Consider the following 24,758-nt stretch of genomic DNA (forward strand, 5'->3'; position numbering starts at 1 on the left):
TTGCAGATCAGGCACTCTTTCAGAGAGGTCTCTGTAATATATATATGTGATTACTGTGCATGCTAGAGGCAAGCACACAAAAGAGTAAAATATTACTTTTGAAGGATAAAAAGTACAGTTGTCCTATCCCGACCTATGTGGAACACCAGATTGCAATGAACAAATGCATATAAACAGTTAAATGCTGACTTAAACCCAAATGTTTACCACTATCTCTTACAGATGGACAAGTGTGGTGCTCCACAACAAAAAATATATTTGAGGGAGAAGAACTTGCAGCCTGTGTGGTGGATTTGCAGTCTCATCTTCAAACAGCATCCCAAACTCTGTACAGTCAGGGGATGTTTTCGGCCCAACAGCTGGACTCCATCCAACTCCTTCCTCGGCGAGCAGCCATGGCGTCCATTCTTCCCAGCATCAACAGTGAGTGCCGCTTTATCACGCCACGGCCTTAGTGGATGCACTGATTAATGTGCTTGCTTAAAAATGGAAATCCATGTCAAAGAGTCATCGCAGCTCAAATGTGCATGTTTGCCATGGATAAGAGAATTACCAAGGGTCGTAGCCGGCCTTCAGTTTTCTGCACAAATTAGATATTCACCCTCTTCCATTCTCTAATCACAGTTAACAAGATGCGAACAACAGCACATTTGCTTTGATGGGGTCTGTAGGGTCGGGTTATATGGTTCATCCCATTACTGTGCAATCACAAACAGAGGTAAATTGTACCACAGAATTCATCTGGGACTGAGGCACCCTTGAGCCTAATTTTTATCATCTTTCCTTTTTGATTATCATTCTGTGTTTGGAAGTGCAGAAAAGCAAGACACATTTTTGAAGTATTAAGCTTTACACATCATATTGAATACAACTTTTGAACATGCAGTGGAATCCAAAATTCTGAGACCTCATTGAAAATCTGGGAATTCAATTCCCACTTGAATCTGTAAATAAAGCAAATTTTTTTAAAATGTAATTTATAAACACTAGAGTGATCTCAGACTTTTGGACCCCAGTTCATCTTACTTTTTACCTTTAAATGTTGCCTTATATTTAACTTAAACATAACTGATATTTCAGTATGGTTATGCTTGCGTTCATTTCTGTCTCTTTAGAAGACATCTTCCCCTGCAAGGCGTGTGGCATGTGGTTTTGGAGTGAAAGGAACCTCCAGGCCCACCTAATGCATTACTGCAGTGGGCGGCAAAGGGACCCTGTGATAACGGCTGAGAAAAACACCAATATCAGCCATCAACTGCTCCACAGTTGCACATACCCTCAATGCAATATGAGCTTCACAGGCTTGCATGCCTTTGAAATACACTTATCCACACATAACAGTGAGTAAACCAACAATACATTCTTCATCATATAACATAAACAAGCAAAAACCTAAGAACAATTAAGAAACTGAGAATCTAGCCTTTTTAAAATGTTATTAGACACAGTATAAGCTATCAACAGAAGTAGCTAGCTACATTGAAGCTGTTTATTTATGTATGTATGTATGTATTTTTATTTTAAGGTAACAACCAGATTAAAAAAAAGTCTGTATGTTATATTTATTTATTTTACAATTATTTAAAAACAAAACAGAGATCTTAATTAGGGTGACAGTATAAAATTTAAAACATAAATTCACCCTAAATGCATCTACTAAAACTGAAAAACACTGAAAAACATAATTATAAACAGCAGTATCTAAAAAAAAATTTTTTTAAACACAAGCAAAATGATGTGTAAAGATTTTAAACACTGCTGACTAAACAAACTGATTTGCTAAAACCGTCCAAACTAACCAAATTGAAATGATTCAGACATCCCAATGCTACTTTAGAGAGAAGAATATTCAAGGAAAGCATTTTTGATGATTGTCTGCATGTTCAATTGTAAGTCTGTGCAAAAACAATGTGATATAAACAACCACAATGTTGTGTTGTCATGTTATACCACTACTTTTTGGAAAAGCAGCTTGTTACTGGAAAAGCTATTATGTTTTAAAAACCGCTAAGCTACTGTCATGCAAAAAAATAAATGCATGGCAGCAGCATTGTTTCTTTTAATTTATTAACAACACTTCTGTTTTCCTTGTGTCTTTTAAAGGTCTTAAATCAGAAGAGACAACCACTGGAAGCCAATTGAAATGCACAATTTGCGACTACACAGCTGAAACACTTATTGTACTGCAACACCACATCCTCTCCCACCTGTCGCAAACCGGCCTCAGATGCAGTCACTGCCACTTTACTTTCCAAACCCCCAAAGGAATGGCCAAACACCAGGAACTACATGGACATAGCAGTACAGGCAACAAACAAATCAAAGACAAGCTTGATAACTCTCATAGCATTGCAGGAAGCTCTCAACAAGTTCGAGCTAATTTAAGCATGAAAGACCTTCAGGAAAGCACAGTACAATGTGAGATCGGTCAAATCTCAGAGGTGGAAAGCACAGAAAGTGGGCAGACATCCACTAAGGGTGAAGGCAACTCAGGAACCAAGGCTAGTGTTTCATTTTCCAGAGTTAAGTCAGAACCTTCTAGCCCCCGTTTGGCTTCGTCACCTATTCAGCACCACCTGCCTCCTGCCTTTCCCATTGCCCCCTTAATGCCACATATCCCATTCTCACAGGATATTACCGTGGGGCCGCAGGCATCTGAGATACTGGCCAAGATGTCAGAGTTGGTCCATCGCAGGTTACGTCAAGGAAGGAATTCTTACCCTCCAGTCATGTACAGCACACTTGTGCCAAAAGGCGCAACGTGCTTTGAATGCAACATCACCTTCAATAATCTTGATAATTATTTGGTGCACAAGAAGCATTACTGCAGCAGTCGCTGGGAGCACACACCCAAGCCACATGACTTCCCTGGACTTCTGGATAAACCAGCAGGCACTGTCAGTCCAAAGGTTGGAGGCAGTTTGGCTGTTATGCTGAATGCTGGTCATCCCTCTGAGGTTAAATGTCATGAATCTACCACTTGTAATCCAATTGCAGCTGGAAAAGTCTCAGATGAACTCTCTGTGCAGGTTAAAAAAGCATCAACTCCCTCTGGTGCACAAGAGAGGCCAAATGGCACACAGTTGGATTTACAAAGCCCCAAAATGCCACCCACTGAAACTGATATTGGCCCCAGCCAGACAACATGTGAGGCCTGCAAGATCACCTTCAGCCATCACGAGAACTTTATGGTGCATAAGCAATATTACTGTGCCACCCGCCATGATCCTCATTTAAAACGTGCAAACAACAATAAAGGACAAGCCAATCAGAAGTCAGTTCGCCCACGGAAAAGAAGAAAGGCATATGAGCTAACTTCTGATCAAGAACAAATGCCACATATGGGTATGCCATCGTTTCTTGGTTTTCACACTATAGGTGGTCCATACATGTCAAAGGATGCAATGGAGAGCTTCCGGGAACATCAGAGATACAACATGATCCAAGGCTTGGTACCCAAATATCCAGAGGCTTCATTGACGGTTTCAAAATCGGCTCTTTCGTCAAAATGTAATACAATATCCAAGGAGGAAGGTAATGCGCCTATCGATCTCAGTAAGAAATGCATGCCACAGTTGGGTAAAACTCCTCTTTCCCCTAAAGGACTTATGGATTATCACGAGTGTGCCGTGTGCAAGATATGCTTCAACAAAGTTGAGGACTATCTTATGCACAAACAGAACTTCTGCCCAGGCACTGTTTTGCAAGATAAGTCTTCTGAGAACAAAGTATGTCTGAGCATCAAAAAAGAATCCCCAATAAATTCTGGCAACCTCTTAGAGAATGCCATCTTCGAGTCCCCAGCACAGCATGCAAAAATTGAGCACCTAAATGCAGTGTCAACATCTGATATTCGAGTTTCCAGTGAAGACCACTTGATCCCAGTAAAAGAGGAACTGAGGATTGCCTTTCAGTCTTCTGGGTTTTACCCAAGTTCTGCTAAGAATATAAGACCAGATGAGCAAATCTGGCCTTACTATGAAATCAAACCCACAGATTATGCTACCGGGATGCTGGTCAAGCAGAGCGAATGTAGGCAAAGTCCAAACGAGGGCAGTGAGGGTGAGAAAGACCAGCCGATGCCGGATGGTAGCCATCTCAGCACAGAGGACCACGAGAACCAGGACAAGACTTTACCCTTAAATGACAGCCTTGATCTTGAGGACAAGGTAGATGATGCAGGAAATAAACACCACAGTTCCTGTACACCAGATGTTCACACAGACAGCACCGTCAACTGTAAAGTGAGCACAACTCTGTTGCAATCTGTAAAGACTGAGGAGGTCTCAACCAGTTTCAAGAGAGTGTTGAATGGGTCCATTGCCACCACTGGCAATGTAAAGTACTGCCGGCCCTGTGACATCCAATTCAACAACCTGTCAAACTTTATAACACACAAGAAGTTTTACTGCTCATCTCACACAACAGAGCATGTAAAATAGTGCCATCGCCCCTTGTCTTAAATATGCCGATCCACACTTGTAGAAAAAGTAGTGCTGTAAACCAAGTGAGGTTATTTCTAAAGCCCGAAACATTCTTTATGCAAGTACATGAACGCAGGGGCGAATGTTCTGGCCAACGGTCCAGCTGAACATACATAATGTACTGTGGCGGTAACAAATCTAAAGACTCATGGTGCCGATAGAGTTACATTCAAAAGTCAGAACCATTAAACTAGATGTGTTGTTCAGGTACATTTTTAGAAATATATGAACCTTAAATTACTTGCATACAGGTATTCTCTTCAACTGTTGCTCTGCAATAACAGTAGTTGGCTTGAAAGAGAAAACTTACTGTATAAGCGGACAGTTCCCACTAATGTCCGCTATAGCGCCCCTAGTGGACATTTTGAGAATGCAATGTGTTCAGGTACTTGTGTACAGTACGTTTCGGCCTTAACACATCACCACCAGTGATAATACATACTTGTTTTGACATCTGAATCGATTTGCTTGTGAAGGACACTTGTGGTAATCTCTTACATTTGTCAAAAGTGACCAATCGCACCATCTTTCAAAGTGGACAAAAGCCTTGAACTGTTCATATTAGACTTTCCACAAGCAACAGTTTCTCTGTATGGGTCATTTTTTTAATTCTGTGCTGGTTTACACAGCAGCAGGAGGACAATCATATCAGGAGGTTTATCCTACACTCATTTAATAGAAACTTTGAAGATATTTGTTGCAAAGTATTGTGTTCATACTTTTGGTGTTTTTTATGGATTTATTTATTTAATAATAGTTTTAGCTCTTAAGAAATGCAGATTTGAAATGGAAAAAGTTTACAAACATTTTCTCTAATGTCTCATTTAGAATTTACAGAGAAAATAATGAAAAACAAAAAATGTATGGTGGAGCAATCTCGGCCTTGACTAATGTTTCAACATATCCTTAAATACTGGCAATCAAGTTTTTTTAATTAATAATTGTTAAAACATGTCAGATTTGTCCTTGGTGTTTGTTCATGCTTAAATCTGTTTATTCTCGTTAATGCAGAACTCTTGTTAAAAAGGTAACCTGTATGTGTGTTTGTTGATTCGTTATTGTTTATTTTATGTTTGGCTTCAAATGCAATACTTTTTAAAAGATGAAACATTATTATATATTATTAACATAATATAGTATTTCAAAAGGGTAAAATTTTTTACTAGGACCCCAGAAGCTGTCTGTGTGAAGTGTTTACTAAAGTCTTAAACACAAAAGATAAGGGTTTACACTCGGTAATGGATGACTCATTGTAAACAGAAACACAAAATCCCATGAAAAAAATAAAATGTCGTCAAAATGTGTTGCTATGCATGTACCTGTATGGAATGAAATTCCAGTAATGTTGGAAATGTTATTTTATGTGGCATAAAAATTAAAAAAGTTTATCTCAGGACAAGAAGTTTGGTAATGAATTTGTTATATATCATAAAGTCATGTATTAATGTACACTTTTAACCTATTTCATGACAAACAGAATATCTGAACAAACAAAGCTGCATTTTTCAGGAGAATTTGGATGAGTACCTACCGCCTGTGCAGCGCAAAACACCAGCGCCATCTTGTGTTAGTTACAATTTGAAAACATGGAAACATTAGTCCTACCCAACTTAATGAGAAACAAAAAAAGCAATCGCAAATAGCAGTGGTGCATATATTGAGTATATCTTTTCTTATTAAAAAAGTTGTAACATCTTTCCACTTATTTTTTTAATCTTTTTATTGTTTCAGTTAGATAAAGTAACAAGTAACACTGATTTTCTTTTGTAATAAGCTTCTGTATTCCCACTCCTGTCCTGACATACACTGTCTTACAGCTGCAGTTTTGGTTTATTAAAATATATAGTTTAATTATAGTGGATTAGAACCCTGAATTTCTTATAATCAATACAAAAATGTTACCACTCAGCCAACAAATCATACGTAAATCTTAAGTTATCATCTATGCGTTCATCAAGTTATTTATTTTTGTATTTTTTGTGACGGTGGGGCTGTTCAATGTGAACAGATTTCTTAAAGACGCATGCTACGACAAGCAATCATATACCATTGTGTTTTACTTTTAAGATTAGTGTTCTTAATTACTTTTATTATTCCGTTTTTTTTATCTTTTGTGCACGAAATACATTAATTTATAATAGTTGTGTTATTGCCTTTGTTCTTCGTCTTACGTTTACTCACCATATGTACTCTTGTGATATATCACTAATATATCTGTCTAGGAAAAGCAGGTACACTAGTGCTGACAGTGGAATAATAAATTATATTGATATTACAGGTTACCAAAATCTGTTACCCAGGGCTCAACATCAGCACTTGTCTGGGACAAGTGGATTTTTGAAGGGGCAAGTGAAAGAGAATTTGACTTGCCTGACCGGACAAGCAGACTGATTAAAACATCAATAACAAAAAAAAGAAATATTTGTGATCGGCTAGGCCTGTGTCACTTATTACAAAGTTAATATTCTTATTCTGCTGTTGAAAATAATCCAGAGCACGAAATGTTTCTAATTCGCTAGTGATCTAGCAACTGCTGTGGCCTGTTTGATTGACAGGTGGCATATGTGTGTGTGCTGAATATGCACGTGTTACGAAAACACTCGCATAATGCTCTCCTAAATGGTCAAATACATTTAAAATTACGCCAAAATGCTCATCTTGGTTAGATATTCATGTAAACACACAGAGAGTGATGTCTAAAGTGAACATAAACAGCAGAGAAAAAAAGCAGATTTGCATTAAAATGTTGGACTAATCAATAGCGAATAGACCTGCTGCGGTCCAGTGTGTCATCAGACTTGTTCATTGTACTCTCTTTAGTATCTGAAATATAAATGAGACAAGCTGTCATTTAGAGTCACCCACATTGCCCTCCTTTAGCTGGTGGTCAGGTGATTCAACTCTATCAGAAGCTGTACATGGTCCATCTTTAAATAACATTTCTGTTATGCATTTCAATAGGGACCTTTTACAGCTTCTTATTAACAAGGAAGAGATGAGTTACTTTTCCCTTGAGATCATGAACATCTATAATGTATAATCAGACACATGATCTTCAGTAAAACAACATCATTTATTTCCATTCCATGTTGGTGGAGGCAGATGGACTTTACTGTACATGACAACACAACATGACAAGATTTAATGCCACATCAAATGAGAAAATAATTATTTTTCTATTGCGGTGCCTTAAATTATAATACATGTACCCTCTATTATATTGTCGCTAAATTCGTAGTCAACAACAGTCATTAAATGTGCAGTATGTAAGATTCAGAATTACTTGTTATTAATGACACTTGTGGCCTTTAAGTGAACTGCAGCAGCTACATGTTGCTCGTGCTCGTGGACACTCCATAGGGACGCGAGCGAGCATCAAAACAATGATGTAACATACAAAGAGTCTGAACGTAATTTACCGACATCACACTGAAAGAGGAGGTAGCATAATTAATATTACACACTTATGATTGATTTACTATAAACTTTGAGACTGTATATTATATTTGACTCCAGTGCTGGAAAAGGGCTAAAACTAAGTGTGGATATAGTTCTGACTATGTGAGACTGTAGATTGAAGTCACTTTTCTTTACATGATACATTGACTGCATTTATATGATAGCTTATGTCGCCGTTAGCTAGCTAGCCTGCTTTATCAATAGCTGTTAGCTAAATTTGTTGGATGATGACAGTAGCTGTTTATAAAATAGACTGTTCATTATAAATATGTTGACACAATTCAGTATTGATGTGATTCAATCACAACTGTCATTTTGATATATCGATGCGCTATTTTATTATTATAATTTAATGTATATATTTTCTGTATAACCAAGTTACGTTACACTAATGAATGGAGCTTTTTGCATTATCTTGAACACTGTCTAGCATTCATTTCATGTGTTATTGTAGTTTAGCTAAAATGACACAGATCAATCCTTATGACACTATGATCACATTCTTTGCAGTTATGTAAGCTTGCCTGTCCAATAAGAAGAACGCCAATTCAGGGTCGGTTTTGATCCCCAAAACCAAACAAGTTCCCTGCAGGAATCAAATGCCCTGCCGATGTTCACTCAAGTTTTCACTTGACCATGATCTCGATCACATTCCCAATTAAACAGACGGGATTCAGTAGACAAATGTTTTTTTGTCTTACTCAACGTTTGTGTAGGAGTCGGTGTTGTGCTGGGAGCCGGACGTTTGCTGGATTCCATGTCTAAGATAATGTTACCTTGTGCCGTTTGTTGTCGCTGTTGAATAGCGGAAGAGAAACTACTATCTGAGGCAAGGCTCTCAGGAGCGCACATAAATGTCACATCCTTTGGATTTTCCTGGCAAAAGCGACCCGCTCTCTTCACATGATCAGACTACAGGCTTTAATAGTCAACCTAGGAAGTCCGGGAAGGGCTTGTTTTTTATGTTGCATTCCAAGCCATTCACACATTGGCAAAATAAGGCGAATATAACATGAAACATTTTACATATTGCACCTTTAAGTGAACACCATTTAAAAAGCAAAATGGCCATCACAGTTATTTCATTTTAACTGATGTTTTTTTTTTTTTTTAAATACATATTGTACACATTGGGCTGGGCGATAAAACAATGTCAATATTTATCGCGATAAAAAAAACTCCTAAGTCTACCTAAGAATCACCTAAGACTCTTATTATGAATCTCACTAGACTCTTATTATGAATCACCCAAGACTCTTATTATAAATCACCCAAGACTATTATTATGAATCTCCCAAGAATCTTATTATAAATCACCTAAGACTCTTATTATGAATCACACAAGACTCTTATTATGAATCTCCCAAGACTCTTATTATAAATCACCCAAGACTCTTATTATGAATCTCACAAGACTATTATTATGAATCACCTAAGACTCTTATTATGAATCTCACTAGACTCTTGTTATGAATCACCCAAGACTCTTATTATAAATCACCCAAGACTATTATTATGAATCTCCCAAGAATCTTATTATAAATCACCTAAGACTCTTATTATGAATCACACAAGACTCTTATTATGAATCACACAAGACTCTTATTATGAATCTCCCAAGACTCTTATTATGAATCACACAAGACTCATATAATGAATCACCCAAGACTATTATTATGAATCTCCCAAGAATCTTATTATAAATCACCTAAGACTCTTATTATGAATCACCTAAGACTCTTATTATGAATCACATAAGACTCTTATTATGAATCACACAAGACTCTTATTATGAATCTCCCAAGACTCTTATTATGAATCACACAAGACTCATATAATGAATCACCCAAGACTCTTATTATAAATCACCCAAGACTATTATTATGAATCACACAAGATTCTTATTATGAATCACACAAGACTCTTATTATGAATCTCCCAAGACTCTTATTATGAATCACACTAGACTCTTATTATGAATCACCCAAGACTCTTATTATGAATCTCCCAAGACTCTTATTATAAATCACCCAAGACTATTATTATAAATCACCTAAGACTCTTTATTATGAATCACACAAGACTCTTATTATAAATCACCTGAGGCTCTTAATATGAATCTCACTAGACTCTTATTATGAATCACCTAAGACTCTTATGAATCACACAAGACTCTTATTATGAATCTCACTAGACTCTTATTATGAATCTCACTTAGACTCTTATTATGAATATCACTAGACTCTTATTATGAATCACGCAAGACTCTTATTATGAATCTCACTAGACTCTTATTATGAATCTCAGTAGACTATTATTATGAATATCACTAGACTCTTATTATGAATCTCACTAGACTCTTTTTATGAATCTCACAAGACTCTTATTATGAATCTCCCAAGACTCTTATTATGAATCTCAGTGAGGCTGTTGCTGTTTTTCCACGCTGAACTGCTGCTGCACCGGGAAAATGTCTCGAGTTTACGTGGGAAAATTGAGCTATCGCGCCAGGGAGAAAGACGTGGAAAGGTTCTTTAGAGGCTATGGGAAGATTCTGGAAGTGGACCTCAAAAATGGGTAATCTTATTTTCATCATTTGAGCGAATTAAATGTGCTCCCGAAACAGCTAGGCCAAGTAGGACAAACTGATGGTTCTGCTGACGTACATCAGTTATCGTTATAAATGAAATAAAACCCTTCGTAATGATTAATCACGCTTAAACACAATTGCAAATGTTAACGGTTTGTAATCAATAATTGTAAATAACTTGTATGAATTGGCCCAGCAGCATGAGGCCATTGTTTGCCGTCTGGCCTGCTGGAGTCAGTGTTTTATTTAGCCTGTAAGAGTCCCATTCAGTGAAATGTAAATCTAGCTCATATTAAGTGTATTATTTCTGCAATGGGGTATAAAAGGCTGGGACCACGAAAACGATTTTATTTGACACTTTTCTAACTAATAAAATTTTTCCCCCGCGCATTGTTATTAACTTAACATTTTCAAGTAATTCGAGATAAAGGTTGAATCGAAAATTATACATGGATTTCTTAATTATTTCTATTTCCTTCTGAAAAACATGGTTTATATCGCAGATTTGCTTTCATTTCTGTAGTGACAAGAAATGCTGCATAATTTTTTTTTTTATTATTTTGCTGTATCGTTTATAACATGGATGTCATTTTTCTTGTATGTTAAATACATTTGGTTCATGAGTAGTGCTATTTTATATAATAAATATATTGTTGTAAGTAAAAATTATATTTAAATGGCACCTTAAATGCGATATTTAACCATTAATACGTACTTTATTAGAATGTGCCAACATTACTCCAAGTTTACACCTGAAACAATTCTTCCTTCAATTCCTATATCTTTTATTTGTTTTAGATATGGCTTTGTAGAGTTTGATGACCCCCGTGATGCAGATGATGCCGTGTATGATCTTAACGGCAAAGACCTTTGTGGAAAGAGAGTTGTAGTGGAGCACACCATTGGACAGCGTCGTGATGGGGCCAATAGAGGCGCTAGAGGTAAGCTATTAATTTATTTAATCTCCATGATGTCCCCTGCTTCTGTTTCTAAAGGCTTGGTCACGTTCACTCTTGCACAGTGAAGTTTCTCATGTGATGAAGAGGCTAGTGTGAAACCTGCATTTGCTATGTATGAAGGGACCACACAGATGTTACTGCCAAACCTAGCAACTTGCTATTGGACTTGGATGCAAAATTTGTGTCTCAAAGGTCAACAAAATCGAACCCCATGCGAAATTGGCGTAAGGGAATTTCTTCTCCACCAGACAAAATTCCTAATTGAGGAATTCCCATTGAGGCAAATATTTCGCTTGCGGAATTTCACCAGGCATGAATGTGACCGAGCCTTTAGGGATCTAGCTCCTTTTCTCCTTTGGTAGATGTTGGAATGTACCAAAACATAATTTTTCAGGCTTCTCTGCTAGATAATCGGTTTGACCATATTTGTTGCAATATTCAGTTTTTGACTTAATTTGTTCTCCCTTTCTTAATATTGGGTCTACTGATAAATGGTTAAATGTATTTAATTTGATGACAGTAATTTTTTATTATTCAATTATTCGTGATGCATATTGTTTTTATTGTTGTTCAATGATTATTTAGGCTAATTATCATTATCAAAAATGTAAGAATAAACCAGTATCAGTAGATCTCTAGTTTGGTACTTAACAATCACATTTGATTGATTGATTGATTAATTTTAGTAATAATAACTACAGTTGCTGATAAATGTTACTGACGGTGTCACCGGCAAGGTCTGATTTATAGATCACTCAATTTTCTGGATTCAACATCGTGTGTAGTTCCATCCATAAATTCAGTGAGTGCAACACAGTTAAAAACAGTGAATCATATTACAGATTCACTGGCGTGTATATATATCTACAGGCGTGTTAATAAGGGATGTGCGGAATTACTAATTTCTCTGACGTTTAAACGTACATTTTGGAGCAGACTAATCTAAAAAGAAAGAAACCCTCAGAAAACAGTCAAAAAACATTGTTTATGGGACACAATTAAAATACTTAATCCATTTCAACAGCCAAATCCGACACAAAATTCTGCTGAAAAAGGACATTTATCGGCAGCATTTTACATTAAATATAGAACATGACACATTCACTGAATCAACGTTAACAAATACATTTATTGAAAACAATTGAATGAATAGTTCAGGACCAATACTAGACTGGTCTAAACAGAATTCACCAAGTAAAATTAATTTAATGTATTAATACAGTCAGGATATTGTTGAAAATAACGAACAGGTAAGCCAAATTGACGGAGGAAAAAATGCTTTGAAAAGTTGCGCATATTTCACGACATGCATTAGCTTCTAATGTGACAGCTGTTCAGTAAAGAATGTTAACCGTAGTAACAGTTTCGATGTTATAAAAAACATAGGCCTGTGAGAAATGTACAATAAACCTATTATATTGTTCTAAACATGATGTGCACACAGAATAAAAGATAGCAGGCAGAACATCATTAAAAAAAGTCTTCTTGAGCAGCAGGGTAAAAATTATTTGATAAAAATTGGCTTACCTAGCCTAAAATAGTCAAATAGTCTACTTACTCTGAGCATTCATTTATGATGGGATTAACATGTCAACATGGTCTTGTGAAAGACAGCACCTGACTCGATTATCCTGCTCACAAAAAGCTCACACGGCGGGATAATAACTTGCAAGCATGCACAGATAAAAAAAAAAAAGACTCCAATGTGAAAACATCCATAGCGATTTTCAAGCCAACGTTTTGGAAATCCATTTGCCCCACCACCACCACCAAAGTGATTTCCATCGCTACTTTGCTCATCTTGCAAGAATACCCCGAGTGAGAGAGTAAAGAAGCACATGCGAACTTGAATGAAACTTTGTGTACATCTGCTCCAGATATCATCTTTTTTTAATAAATGTATTATTAATTATATTTAAAATTTAACATTAACATGACAGCCTTTGTAAAAAATATAAAGCCAAATGTAAACGTGTAAGAATCTTGAACAGTTTTATGGGGAAAAATATTAACCGAATAGTAATTCCAGTGTTGACTAGCAGCATCAGAACCGTTTAGTCGACTAGTCTTGCACATTCCCTAGTGTTAATGTCATCATTGATATGTTGTCCTGGATAGTTGTTATCCTGTTTAGTCTAAATTAAATCTAAAAACAATATGTAACAACATGTCTCCAAAATCTGTTTGAGAAGCCTTAAAATGTGTCTATTATAATATACTGTGTAATAACAGTTGCTGTTCAGCTTTCTGAAAGAGCAAAATTGTTTGGATGATAATCTTTAAAATTGTTACTGGGTGATTCTTAGGGAACTTATCTGTTTTTAAAGAAACCAGGGCTGTCAAACGATTCAAATATTTAATCGCATCATTTTTTTTAGTCAACCGTGATTAATCGCAATTTCTAAAAATATGCTTGCATATATAAAATATTAGTGGACAAAATATGCTTGCATATATAAAATATTAGTGGACAAAATATGCTTCATCCAGAGGCATTTTTTTTAGTCATCCACACAAAACCTACCCTACCAACAGAATTGAACAAAAGAAAATGAACACAACTCAATTCAGAATATGTACAAAATGTGGTAGTTGTATGTGTATCATGACTGGGTTTATTTGCTTATTTATATGGAGTTTTGACAGTCATTTATGCATTTGGCAGACGCTTTTATCCAAAGCGACTTACAGTGCACTTATTACAGTGCACAATCCCCCCGGAGCAACCTGGAGTTAAGTGACTTGCTCAAGAACAGTGGTGGTGGCCGTGGGGCTCGAACCAGTGACCTTCTGATTAGCAGATATGTGCTTTAGCCCACTACACCACCACCACTCCAGACATGCAAAAAAAGTCTGCACTGTCATTTACAATTGACAACTCCTATACCCCAGTCACAATTGTAACCAGTGGGATTAAATGGGTTGATGACAGTGTAGATTACATGCAGGGTTCCAGCAATGTCTTCAACTTCTGCACTATCAATCAGACGCTGTGTTTCCGTTAGCTGCTAATCAGTACCGCCAATCCCTATTTGCATATTACGCAGTCTGCATGGGGCACCAGAAATTCCACCGGCTGCTCTTACTCACACATTACATGTTATTCAAGGACCCGGTAGCAGTAGAAGAACACAGACAATTGCTTCACTTTTGCTTTGCGTTCACACCGCACCTTGGAACTTTTGCCTCATGTTCACACCACATTTTTGCCTCTGAGTGCAAAGCTGGTGTACAAATGGCAGCTGTGTTGCCATTGCAATGATGTTACAATGTTAGGAGCTCTATCTGGAAGAGGTGTTATTGAGGCCAACAGGGGGTGTTCACCCTTTGGTCTGTATGGGTCCTAACACCCAAGTATATTGACGGGGACACTATACTGTATAAATGGACCGTCTTTTGAATGAGACGTTAAGCTGAGGTCCTGCCATTCAGTGGTCACAAATTCCAGGGCACTTCTCGTAAAGAGGTGTAACCCCAGGGTCCTGGACAAATTCCCCCCATTGGCCCTTATCCATCATGGCCTCCTAATAATCCCAATCCATTAACTGGCTCGATCACTCCACTCTCTCCTCTCCACCAACAGCTGGTGTTGCACACTGGTGGTGGTTTTGATTGTAGTGTTAAAACAAAATCAAAAGCGCTATATAAATGTAACCTTAATTCATTTTGTCTGTGCTTTGCGCACATGTTCTACTGCTGTGCTATATGGATAAAGTGCTTGGCGCAGGTATCCGCATAATGTCTCCCACCATCTGTTTTCCCGATGGCAATGCATGTGATATTAGTACCGTTTGCGGGAATTGACTCACAACTTATGAACTATGCTTTCTTCAAAGGATCATATTACGTGTTAACGGCGTTTAAAAAATAAAATGTGGCTTTAAACAAATTTTGCGCCAATATGTTAACTTCGACAGCACTAAATCAATCTAATTTTACATATTTTTAAAGCACACATTCTGGTTTTAAATGATGGATTAACATAGTTTTAAAAGTTTTTGTGTCCCTTTCCTCTTTTCCTTATTGCTTTATTTTAAGGAAATAAAATTTGTTTTATTTTATGACTGTTGAAAGGTAAAATTCTGGGCTTGTCCCCCCACCCAGACTTTATTACTCTTCCACTTTTATAATAGATGTATAGAAAGTTTTTTTTTTTTTAATCTGCTTTGCACTTTTTCATAAATAATTTGGTGATTTGTGTACAATTTGAACTTTCTAGAAATTTAACCCTTAATGTTTTATTAAAAGTGTCTGACTGCCTGCCCCTTTTGCTGGCCATGGTGTCTCCCCTTCCCATGTGTGCGGCTCTTTGACCAAACTGGGCCGACCATTAGAGCGAGCCAATGTGAATGAGGACCACTTTTCCCAATAAGCCAGGTGGTGAGGATGCCAATGGGTTTAGGAGATGTGGGTTAAGCTCTTTTAGGTTCCTGTAATGTTTTTGTTTGATTTTTCTTTTTAAATATATTTATTCTCTTATTACCAAGATTAAAAAGTACAGCGTAAGTATGTTATTTAAAGTCTTTTGAAATATTTTCAGTTCATTATAAATGATACTATAGATTAAGTTGAAGGGTATTTAAAAAAAAAAAAAAGTGTAATTTATTGCAAATTTCTGTCTTAAAGATAATGTTGAGGCTGTATTGTCTCTTGGCCATGCTGACTTGCTGACGTTTTATTCTCATCACTCTGAAGGTAGCCGGTATACGCGTGGAGGAGGGGATAGGCATAGCCAACCTACACGCACAGATTACAGACTGATTGTGGAAAATCTTTCTAGTCGCTGCAGCTGGCAGGACTTGAAGGTACGCAAACACTACTACCAGCATTTTGTTTTAAAGTTTTATTTTCTAAGGTGAGCTTCACTATTATTATTGCTCAAACTTCGGATTCATGGTTTGACCGATATGTGTCACTGTTTCATACCAGGACTACATGCGTCAGGCTGGTGAAGTAACATATGCAGACACTAATAATGGCCGCAAGAATGAGGGTGTGATAGAGTTCAGGCAGTACTCGGACATGAAAAGAGCCCTGGACAAACTCGACGGCACTGAGGTCAATGGAAGGAAGATTCGGCTCATCGAGGACCGGCCTGGTGCCAGACGCCGACAATCCTACTCCCGCAGTGCTTCCAGGTGCAAACAAATGCATGACAAATTTTGAATATAGGGTTCTTAGGGTAAATGTAAATAAATTGAATTGGTCATTTAATAAAGTAACATACATGATGAGGCACCTTTTTTTATGTCATATGTCTGTGATTAATGGTTTGCTAAATTAACTTTCCTCATAGTAACTGTTTCTTCAGAGTTTCTTAGAGAGCATGTGTATAAAGTATCTGGCTTCATGCACATATCCTTTAGGTCTCGCTCCAGGAGCAGGAGATCTCGCAAGAGCCGAAGCCACAGTCGAACCAGCAGCCACTCACGGTAGGCAAACTCATGAATGCTAAATTGAGTGGTGGATGACTTCAATTATCCATTATAGGAACTTTGTGGAAAACTTTTTTTGTATTATGGTCCATTATAGGAAACATCAAATTTATAGGCTAACAAGGCTAGTTGTTATAAATATATTGTTGAGCCTCAATCCGGGTAGTGGAGGATGGATCTCAGTTGCCTCCGCTTCTGAGACCGTCAGCCCGCACACCTTAGCATGTGGCTTGCTGAGCGCGTTACTTCGGATACTAGGCGTTTGTGGAGGCTACCTCTACTCACTGTGGCATCAACATGCAGCTCGCTACAAGACTCACCAAGAGTGAGAATCACCATAAAGCAACCACAAGGAAGGTAACCCATGTGACAACTCATCCTAGCAACTGGGCCAATTAGTTGTTTAAGAAGTTTGGCTGGAGTCACTCAACACACCTTGGATGCAAAATAACTGGTAGTCAACGTCTTTGCATGCTGAACTACAGTATCCAGGTCCGGCAGAAACCTCATTTTATGTTTAGATAAAAACAAAGCTGAAACGGTTTAATTATTATTAATATTTGATACATTTCATTTCACATTATGGTTCAAATAAAAAATCTCAAAATCCTTTAAATGTATGATAGGCCTACTTTTACTTCAGACATTGAGCATGTTTACATTCATAGGAGCATGCTGATCAAAAATCAGCTTGTTCAAAAAACCAACACTGACCACGGTTACATGCACTTAAAGCGATTTATTCCTGGGTTTTTGCAGAAAGTGGTGGTCTGAACCATCATGTCATCGAGAACGGCGATTTCATTGCGCCGTTTAAGGGATTAAGAGAAAGGGGTTTAACACGCCTTTAGGTTTCTCTCGGAGAAAGCTGCTTATGTGGCCATGTAAACACATACGCGGCATTCTAACAGGTTTTTGAAGAGTGCGCATGTGTGTGGAACAGACCGGAGTACAAATGTTATAGGATGGAGCCCTACAACAAGGCATCAATACATTTCTGGGAGTACAGTGGGAAAAGCACTATAAACTATACCTATTTCTAAACACCACTGTAAAATATCGATGGCCCCTCACGTTCATGTGTATGCACTCATACATTGATGGAATCCCAGAGTTTTACATAAAGGGAAACCCAACTATTTAAGCACAAATCCACTGCAGGTCGCGATAGAAAGTTAAGGAAACAAACACAGCAACGACTCTGGTATATGTGGAAATAATGCAAGGCATCAGTGAATAAAATAGTGAAGTCTTCCTCGAATGCCATGTTTGTTATTTACACAAGCATCGCAGGGAAATTACGTTGTGCTGGAGAAAGCTGCTTACTGATAGAGACGCATGAATACAGTGCATGTAAACCGGAACGCTGCTTTCTCGCAATATGCCGCTTTTGGGTGTCCATGTAAACGAAGGTACTGTAAGAAATCCACATTTGCATGAGATTTGAAATCATTTCATTATCATCTACTTTTGACAAAATGTAAACAGGAATGCGCACAACACTTGCAGACATTGAAGAAACTGGTGAGAACGCTGGTAAAGGTGTTAACATGGATGTAGGACTGGGAATCGTAAGGATTTTTAACTATTCCGATTCCTCTTAACAATTCCGGTTCCTTAATTCCATTAATTATTTTAGTACCTTTTATTTTTATATAATTATTTGAAAATGAGAAATGCAATTCTTTATTGCATTTACCAGTCTCTGCTGTCTGTTACCAAATAATGAGATCAGATCAGATATAACAAATCAGAAATACATTTAATACAATTCTTGTAGACAGACAGGCTTGGGAGATATGAATTGAATCTAATAATAGATACAAAATATAATAATAAATATAAAATAACAGATCCTAACTATTTAATAAATTACTTAATAAATACATCTAAACCAACAAGAAATGTGATGGCATATTTTTTTATATAAAATTCAACTTATTACAACAAAACTTGTATCTTAAATTATACATTGTCATATGAACAACCAGTCAGTAACTGCACTGCTTGATTTAACAGAGGTACAGGTCATCATTAAATAATCAGTTCCAGAGACAGTTTAGGCTGTGTTTTGTAGCCTAATGTTGTACTTCAGCCTTGTGAAACTAACAGTTCTTATTTAATTTCAGGTTGTACATTCGTAACTTGAACATAAGATTACTTGTATACTGGACTATAAATGGAAGTGCTGTATGTTTTGCATTTTAGATTCAATAGGGCAGGCTCGAGAGTCAGACAGGAATAATTGTCAGTAAATGGCATCACTGCTGCTGAAATGTGCTACTGGAAACACTGTCAGAGAATTACAGGACAGTGGAAAATTGCACACAGGAGAACTGTTAACGGAACCAAAAGTCATGGCAATCGTACGATTCCAGTATTTTAAAGAATGGAACCTTGTTTCTCTGTTCCCAACCCTACATGCACGGCAAATCGGGGTAATAGGCAAAAATTTGTGTACCATTTTTGGCTAAATATTTATAACAAATAAAGGAAAACTGTTTAATGCATTTACATGACCTTTCACACTGGTGGCTTATTACATTTACATTTATTCATTTGGCAGACGCTTTTATCCAAAGCTTTTGTCATCTTAAGGAGACATTTTTACGAAAAGTGCCATACTACAAAGTTTCACTAGCATCAGAATAGTATTCAAAACAGATTTAAGTGCAACAAGAATTTTTTTTTTTTAAGTGACTGGTGAAGTGCTCTTGGAAAAGATGTGCCATTTTGTGAAGATGGAGAGTGAGTCAGAGTTGGGAAGGTCATTCCACCAACGAAACTGATGATGAAACTGAGAGTCCGGGAAAGTGTTTTGGTGCCTCTTTGTGTTGGTACAACAAGGCAACGTTCCTTAGCCGACCGCAGGCTTCTGGCGGGAGTGTAGGTCTGCATCAATTATTTTAGGTATGCTGGAGCAGACCCAGTGACCGTTTTGTATGCCAGCATCAGAGCCTTGAATTTAATACGTGCATCAACCGGCAGCCAGTGGAGAGAGACAAAGAGTGTTGTAACGTGCTCTCTTTGGTTCATTATAGACCAGACGTGCTGCTACATTGTGGATCATTTGCAGAGGTCTAATTGCACATGCAGGAAGGCTTGCAATTAAGCATAATCAGACATGCTCATTGTTTTTAGTTAAAAGCAGCTTGCATTATTAGGGGCAAATACGTTTTCTTATTATTATTCTTTCTCTGCTATGGGAAATGGCAGCCCTATGAACCATTCATAGGAAAATGCTGAAATGTGGCATGCATGAATAGCCTTCAGACAAAATTGTGGTTTTCTAGGATAAAGTAGTGGCACCACCGTGTCAAATTCCCTTTTCTTTTTGAACCGTTTGTCCAGTTGTTTGGTACCCTCAGCTTGGAATGTCTCGTTGGCATGGTTGAGATGTGTGAACTGTGTGGCCCAGTGGTTTAAAGCATTGCACTGTGGCTCAAAATGTTGTGAGTTCGAGTCCAGCAAAGAACAGATTTAAAAATTGTACTTCTATTGACCATTGAGTCTTGTTATTGTACTTATTACATGGAAGGCCATACATCACTGCATAATTCCTGCTTCAATTCAAAACTACTTAGCTGAAACCATTTTCTCCGCAAACGTTATGTACTCTCAACTTGGATTGTGTCTTTGCCAATGTTCACAATTGTGTGGTGCAGTGTTTAAAGCACTGGGCTTCTGTTCAAAAGTCTGTCTGAACCCCACTTCAAATAGTCTGAACACTGACTACGTTTACATGGACACCAGAAAGCAATTTACTGCAAGAAAGCATATTTTTGTGAGAAAACAGCGTTCTGGTTTGTATGCAATAAATTAACGGTGTACTCTTTAATCCTGCATACATGTGAATCGGTTGTAAGTGGCTTTCTCCACAGCAACATCATTTTCCCACATGGGATCCAAGGAAGACTTTGCTAATTTATTCTCTGTTGCTTTGCTTCGCTTCATTTCCAGATATTCCAGAGTTGCTGCTGTGTTTTTTCCTAAACTTTCAATCGCGACCTACAGTGGAATTGCGACGCTATAGTGGAATTTCCCTCTTACATAAAACTCTGGGATTCCCCCAGTGCATGTACGCGAATGTGAGGGACAGTCGATATTTTAAATTGCGTGTATAAATGAGAACAGTTTATAGTTTAATTTTACCACTGTACTGCCAGAAATGCGGAATTCCTTCTGTTGTTTTGACTTGTTGTTGGGCTCCATCCCATGATGTTTGTTATCCCAGTCTGTTTCATGCACGCACACTCTTCAAACACCCTTCAGAATGACACTTGTGCTTATTTACATGGCCACATTAAGCCGCGTTCTCCAAGAGGAACCTAGGTGTTAAACTGCTTTCTCTAAATCCCTTAAACGGTGTAAGAAAATCAGCATTCTTGTTTACATGGCATTTCAGAATGCCACTTTCTGCTAAAACCTTGGTATAAACAGTTTTCTTAAAAGAACGTTCTTGGTTCAATACAACTTAAGCTCAATTGACAGCATTTGTAGCATAATATTGATTACTTATAAGTGCAGACCATTTACTTCAAAAATAATTTCGGCTCGTCCCTTTCCTTTAACCCTATAATACTGTATTTATCAAATACAGTGTTAGACTGCTCCTGCTTCTTTCTCTGTTTTTACTTTGTATTTTTGAATTATAATTCCCTCATACTTTGTGATCTACATCACCTGAATCTGTGAGAGTTTAGAGTGCATCTTTACTGTGAGCTGTATAATTCTTCCTCTCCTCAGTCAGGCGTGAACTGCAGTGCTGTTCTCATCATTAGTTAGAGTTTGCCTCAGGGCAGAACAGGTGTGGTGGCTGTCGTTCAGCCATGATCCCACATTGGCACTATTTCACGGACCCTTCCTCTTCCAAATGTGAATTGTGAGCGAACTGCTTGACCAATCACAATGTAGATGGCACACCCTGGCCACTGTTTTATATATTTGCCAACTTCCCGGATCAATGGTTTTGCTATTTTCTGACATTGTCGATTAACGTCTGTTTATTATCTGGGTTGTTGGGATTGGTATCGTCGATATCTGAATACATCGTCTAATTGCCAAGCCCTAGTGTGTGTGTATAAGTGTATTTTAGGTCTGGGAAATGTAACACTTGAATTTCTGTGATTTTAAATATTTTAACACGTAGACAAATTAGCGTTGTTTTTTTTCTTCTTTTTTTTATAAACCACGTGATGGGAGAAAGGGGTCTCATGTTGTTCCTGGCAGGCTACTCAGTCATATCGTCACCTTCCTAAAATAATGTTCTAAATCATTTTTTGACAAAAATATTTTTTTTGCCTAAATCATCTCCTCATAATATCTGGTTCAGTTTGTGTTTTCTGAAAAACCTGAAAAAATTACTTAAGACATTATTTTAGCAAGGTGACGATATGTGGTTAGGGTGGGGGCGAGTTAGGGTATCTGTTGCCTGCCAGGAACGAACAAACCCAGGCATTTTTCTACAATTGGTGATGCTTTAATAATATTTTTCCCCACTTTTTGTTGCTAAAATTGTCTCATATAAATTTTTTAGGAGGTGCATACTTGACTTGACATCCTAGCACAGAAACTGATTTTGTGGAGCAGTGCTTTTTCCATAATTCCAACATTTCCATGAAGTTGCATTTTTCTTTGTATGATCTCACTTCAATTTAGAACTTTTGATTATTTATTTAAAATAACAAACTATGCATTGAATGAGGATTAAATTATGATTGAATATTGCCAGTCAGTGTTTATTATTTCACTTCTAGAAGCCACATTTATGCTAGAATTCTTCAGCGCTGGCCACAGAGTAATACTAGTAATAAAATAAATATATCGGCATAGATTTTTCCTGATAACTGATAGTTCCAAAAAGCAACAATCGGCACCAATTAATTGGTAAACCCGATATACCACATTCACATTAATTTCTCTACTATTTCATTCTGCTCTGTCTTTACTCTTACATTGTCTTGATTATGCTTGATTTAGAATGAGGACTGTTTTGATGATTTTCAGTCCATTAGAGGGCAGTCATTGCTCAAATTCAAGCAGCAGAAACCTCTTGCACTATGATTCCTGAGATCATCTGACTTCAGTCTTGCTTTTGATGTGCTGTTTATTTTTCCTAAATTGTCCGTTCTCCTTTTCAGACCCTCAGGCTCAAGATCACGCAGCAGGTCAATCAGCCGGAAGGGCAGAAGCAGTCAGGCAGAGGAGCACAGTAATAGAGCTCACAAGAGCAGAGGAGATGAAAGTGGCAGAGATAACAGCAAGAGCTGTAGCCCCCAGAACAGAAAGAGCAAACGGGAGAGCAAGAGGGACCGCTCCTATTCTCGATCCAGATCTCGATCCAAATCGGGGAACAGTAGGGATGTCTTCACTGAGTCCGGATCCAAGACTCGGGAGGCAACCCAGAGCGATGGTGAAGGCAGAGGGGCAGAAAGGGCACACCGTTCTAGTGCTCATTCTCGATCCCGGTCACAAACGCCACCAGATGCTGAGCTGCGCAGGAAATCTAGATCCAGATCCAAATCTCGCTCCCGTTCACACTCACAGTCTTATTCCCGATCTCGCTCACGGTCTCGGTCATGAATCAAAATTTAATGTTGGCATACATTTCTCTTTTACAAAGCATATTAATTTTTTTTTTTTTTTTTTCATCCTTTGTGTTTTCCAAGTAGATCATAGGGTTTTTGGGAAATTGCTTCCTTAATCTTAGTATTTACTTGTTTCTTACTCTGTCAGTATTTTGTGTCATTAAAGGAACGTTCTGGGTTCCATACAAGTTAAGCTCAATTGACAGAATATGTGGCATAATATTGATTACCAAAAACATTATTTTGACTTGTCCCTCCTTTAAAAAAAAAAAAGAAAAAAATCGAGGTCACAATGAGGCACTTATTATGGAAGTGAATGGGGCCAATTTTTTATGTTAAAATACTCCCTTTTTCAAAAGTATAGAAACAAGACATAAACACTATGTCTGTAAACATGATTTTAGTGTGATAAAATCACTTGCAAAACTTGTTTGTATAAAGTTATAGCCAATTTTACAACTTCGTTGCCATGATTATGTAATTTCAACAAACTCTAAAATGACCATTTAAACAAATTTACAGTTCAAAAACATGAGTTTTAACAGAAGAATTCATGCAAGTGCTTTTATAAAATTATAAGATTCACATTTCTGCCTTTTTAAACCCTCCAAAAATTGTCCCCATTCACTTCCATTGTAAGTGCCTCACTGGAACTTAAATTTGAGCTTTTTTAAAAAAAAAAAGAAAAGGAGGGATGAGTCAAAATACATTTTTGTGGTAATCAACATTATGCCACAAATGCTGTTGATTGAGCTTAACTTGTATTGAACCCGGAATATTCCTTTAATCTTATGCATCATTTTTAGTATTTTTTATTTTCTTTTTTTTTGAATATGGCTTACATGTATATTTTATTCATAAATTAAGACAACCTAAAAGGGATCCCAGAATAGATGTCTTAATCTCTGCATTGAATACCTTAGAAGTGTACCACATTTGTAATGATGGGCAGACTGTATGCTATTCCATTAGATCTTTTTACTATGAATTTCTCAATGTACAAGAATAAAAAACGACTGCCTCTGAATGTGTTGTCTATTTAGTTAATTTGAAAAGATGTTTTTGTGGTCCAGTAATTCGTAGTGTTATATGGTCAATTTTAAAAAGGTTTACTTAATTTATTCCATTTCAGTCCATTCATCACATAAATCAGATGGAATGAGATACACAAGCTGTATTGACAACTTTTCTGGTTGTATGGTACTTTATGCAACCGTTCTTTCAGTCCTTGAATCTATTCCAAG

At 37.3% G+C, this 24,758-nt stretch overlaps 2 protein-coding genes across 2 annotated transcripts in view; both read left to right on the forward strand.

Annotated features, from left to right (window-relative positions):
• The window catches only part of LOC127650735 (zinc finger protein ZFPM2-like), a 69,435-nt gene extending 63,563 nt beyond the window's left edge, over positions 1-5,872 (forward strand). The window contains exons 6-8 of the mRNA XM_052136343.1: positions 223-423; positions 1,116-1,340; positions 2,104-5,872. Coding sequence (XP_051992303.1) covers positions 223-423; positions 1,116-1,340; positions 2,104-4,442 — 2,765 coding nt within the window. The 3' untranslated portion in view covers positions 4,443-5,872. The remainder of the gene's footprint in view (positions 1-222; positions 424-1,115; positions 1,341-2,103) is intronic.
• Positions 5,873-10,377: 4,505 nt separating this feature from the next.
• On the forward strand, positions 10,378-24,527 carry LOC127650740 (serine/arginine-rich splicing factor 4-like). Its single transcript, XM_052136349.1, has 6 exons — positions 10,378-10,520; positions 11,332-11,474; positions 16,188-16,297; positions 16,422-16,630; positions 16,859-16,924; positions 23,068-24,527. Exons 1-6 carry the CDS (start codon positions 10,414-10,416, stop codon positions 23,507-23,509), a joined length of 1,077 nt encoding a protein of 358 aa, XP_051992309.1. The 5' UTR covers positions 10,378-10,413; the 3' UTR covers positions 23,510-24,527.
• Positions 24,528-24,758: the final 231 nt, after the last annotated feature.

This window comes from Xyrauchen texanus, chromosome 10 (assembly GCF_025860055.1).
Source record: "Xyrauchen texanus isolate HMW12.3.18 chromosome 10, RBS_HiC_50CHRs, whole genome shotgun sequence".
Classification (NCBI taxonomy): domain Eukaryota; kingdom Metazoa; phylum Chordata; class Actinopteri; order Cypriniformes; family Catostomidae; genus Xyrauchen; species Xyrauchen texanus.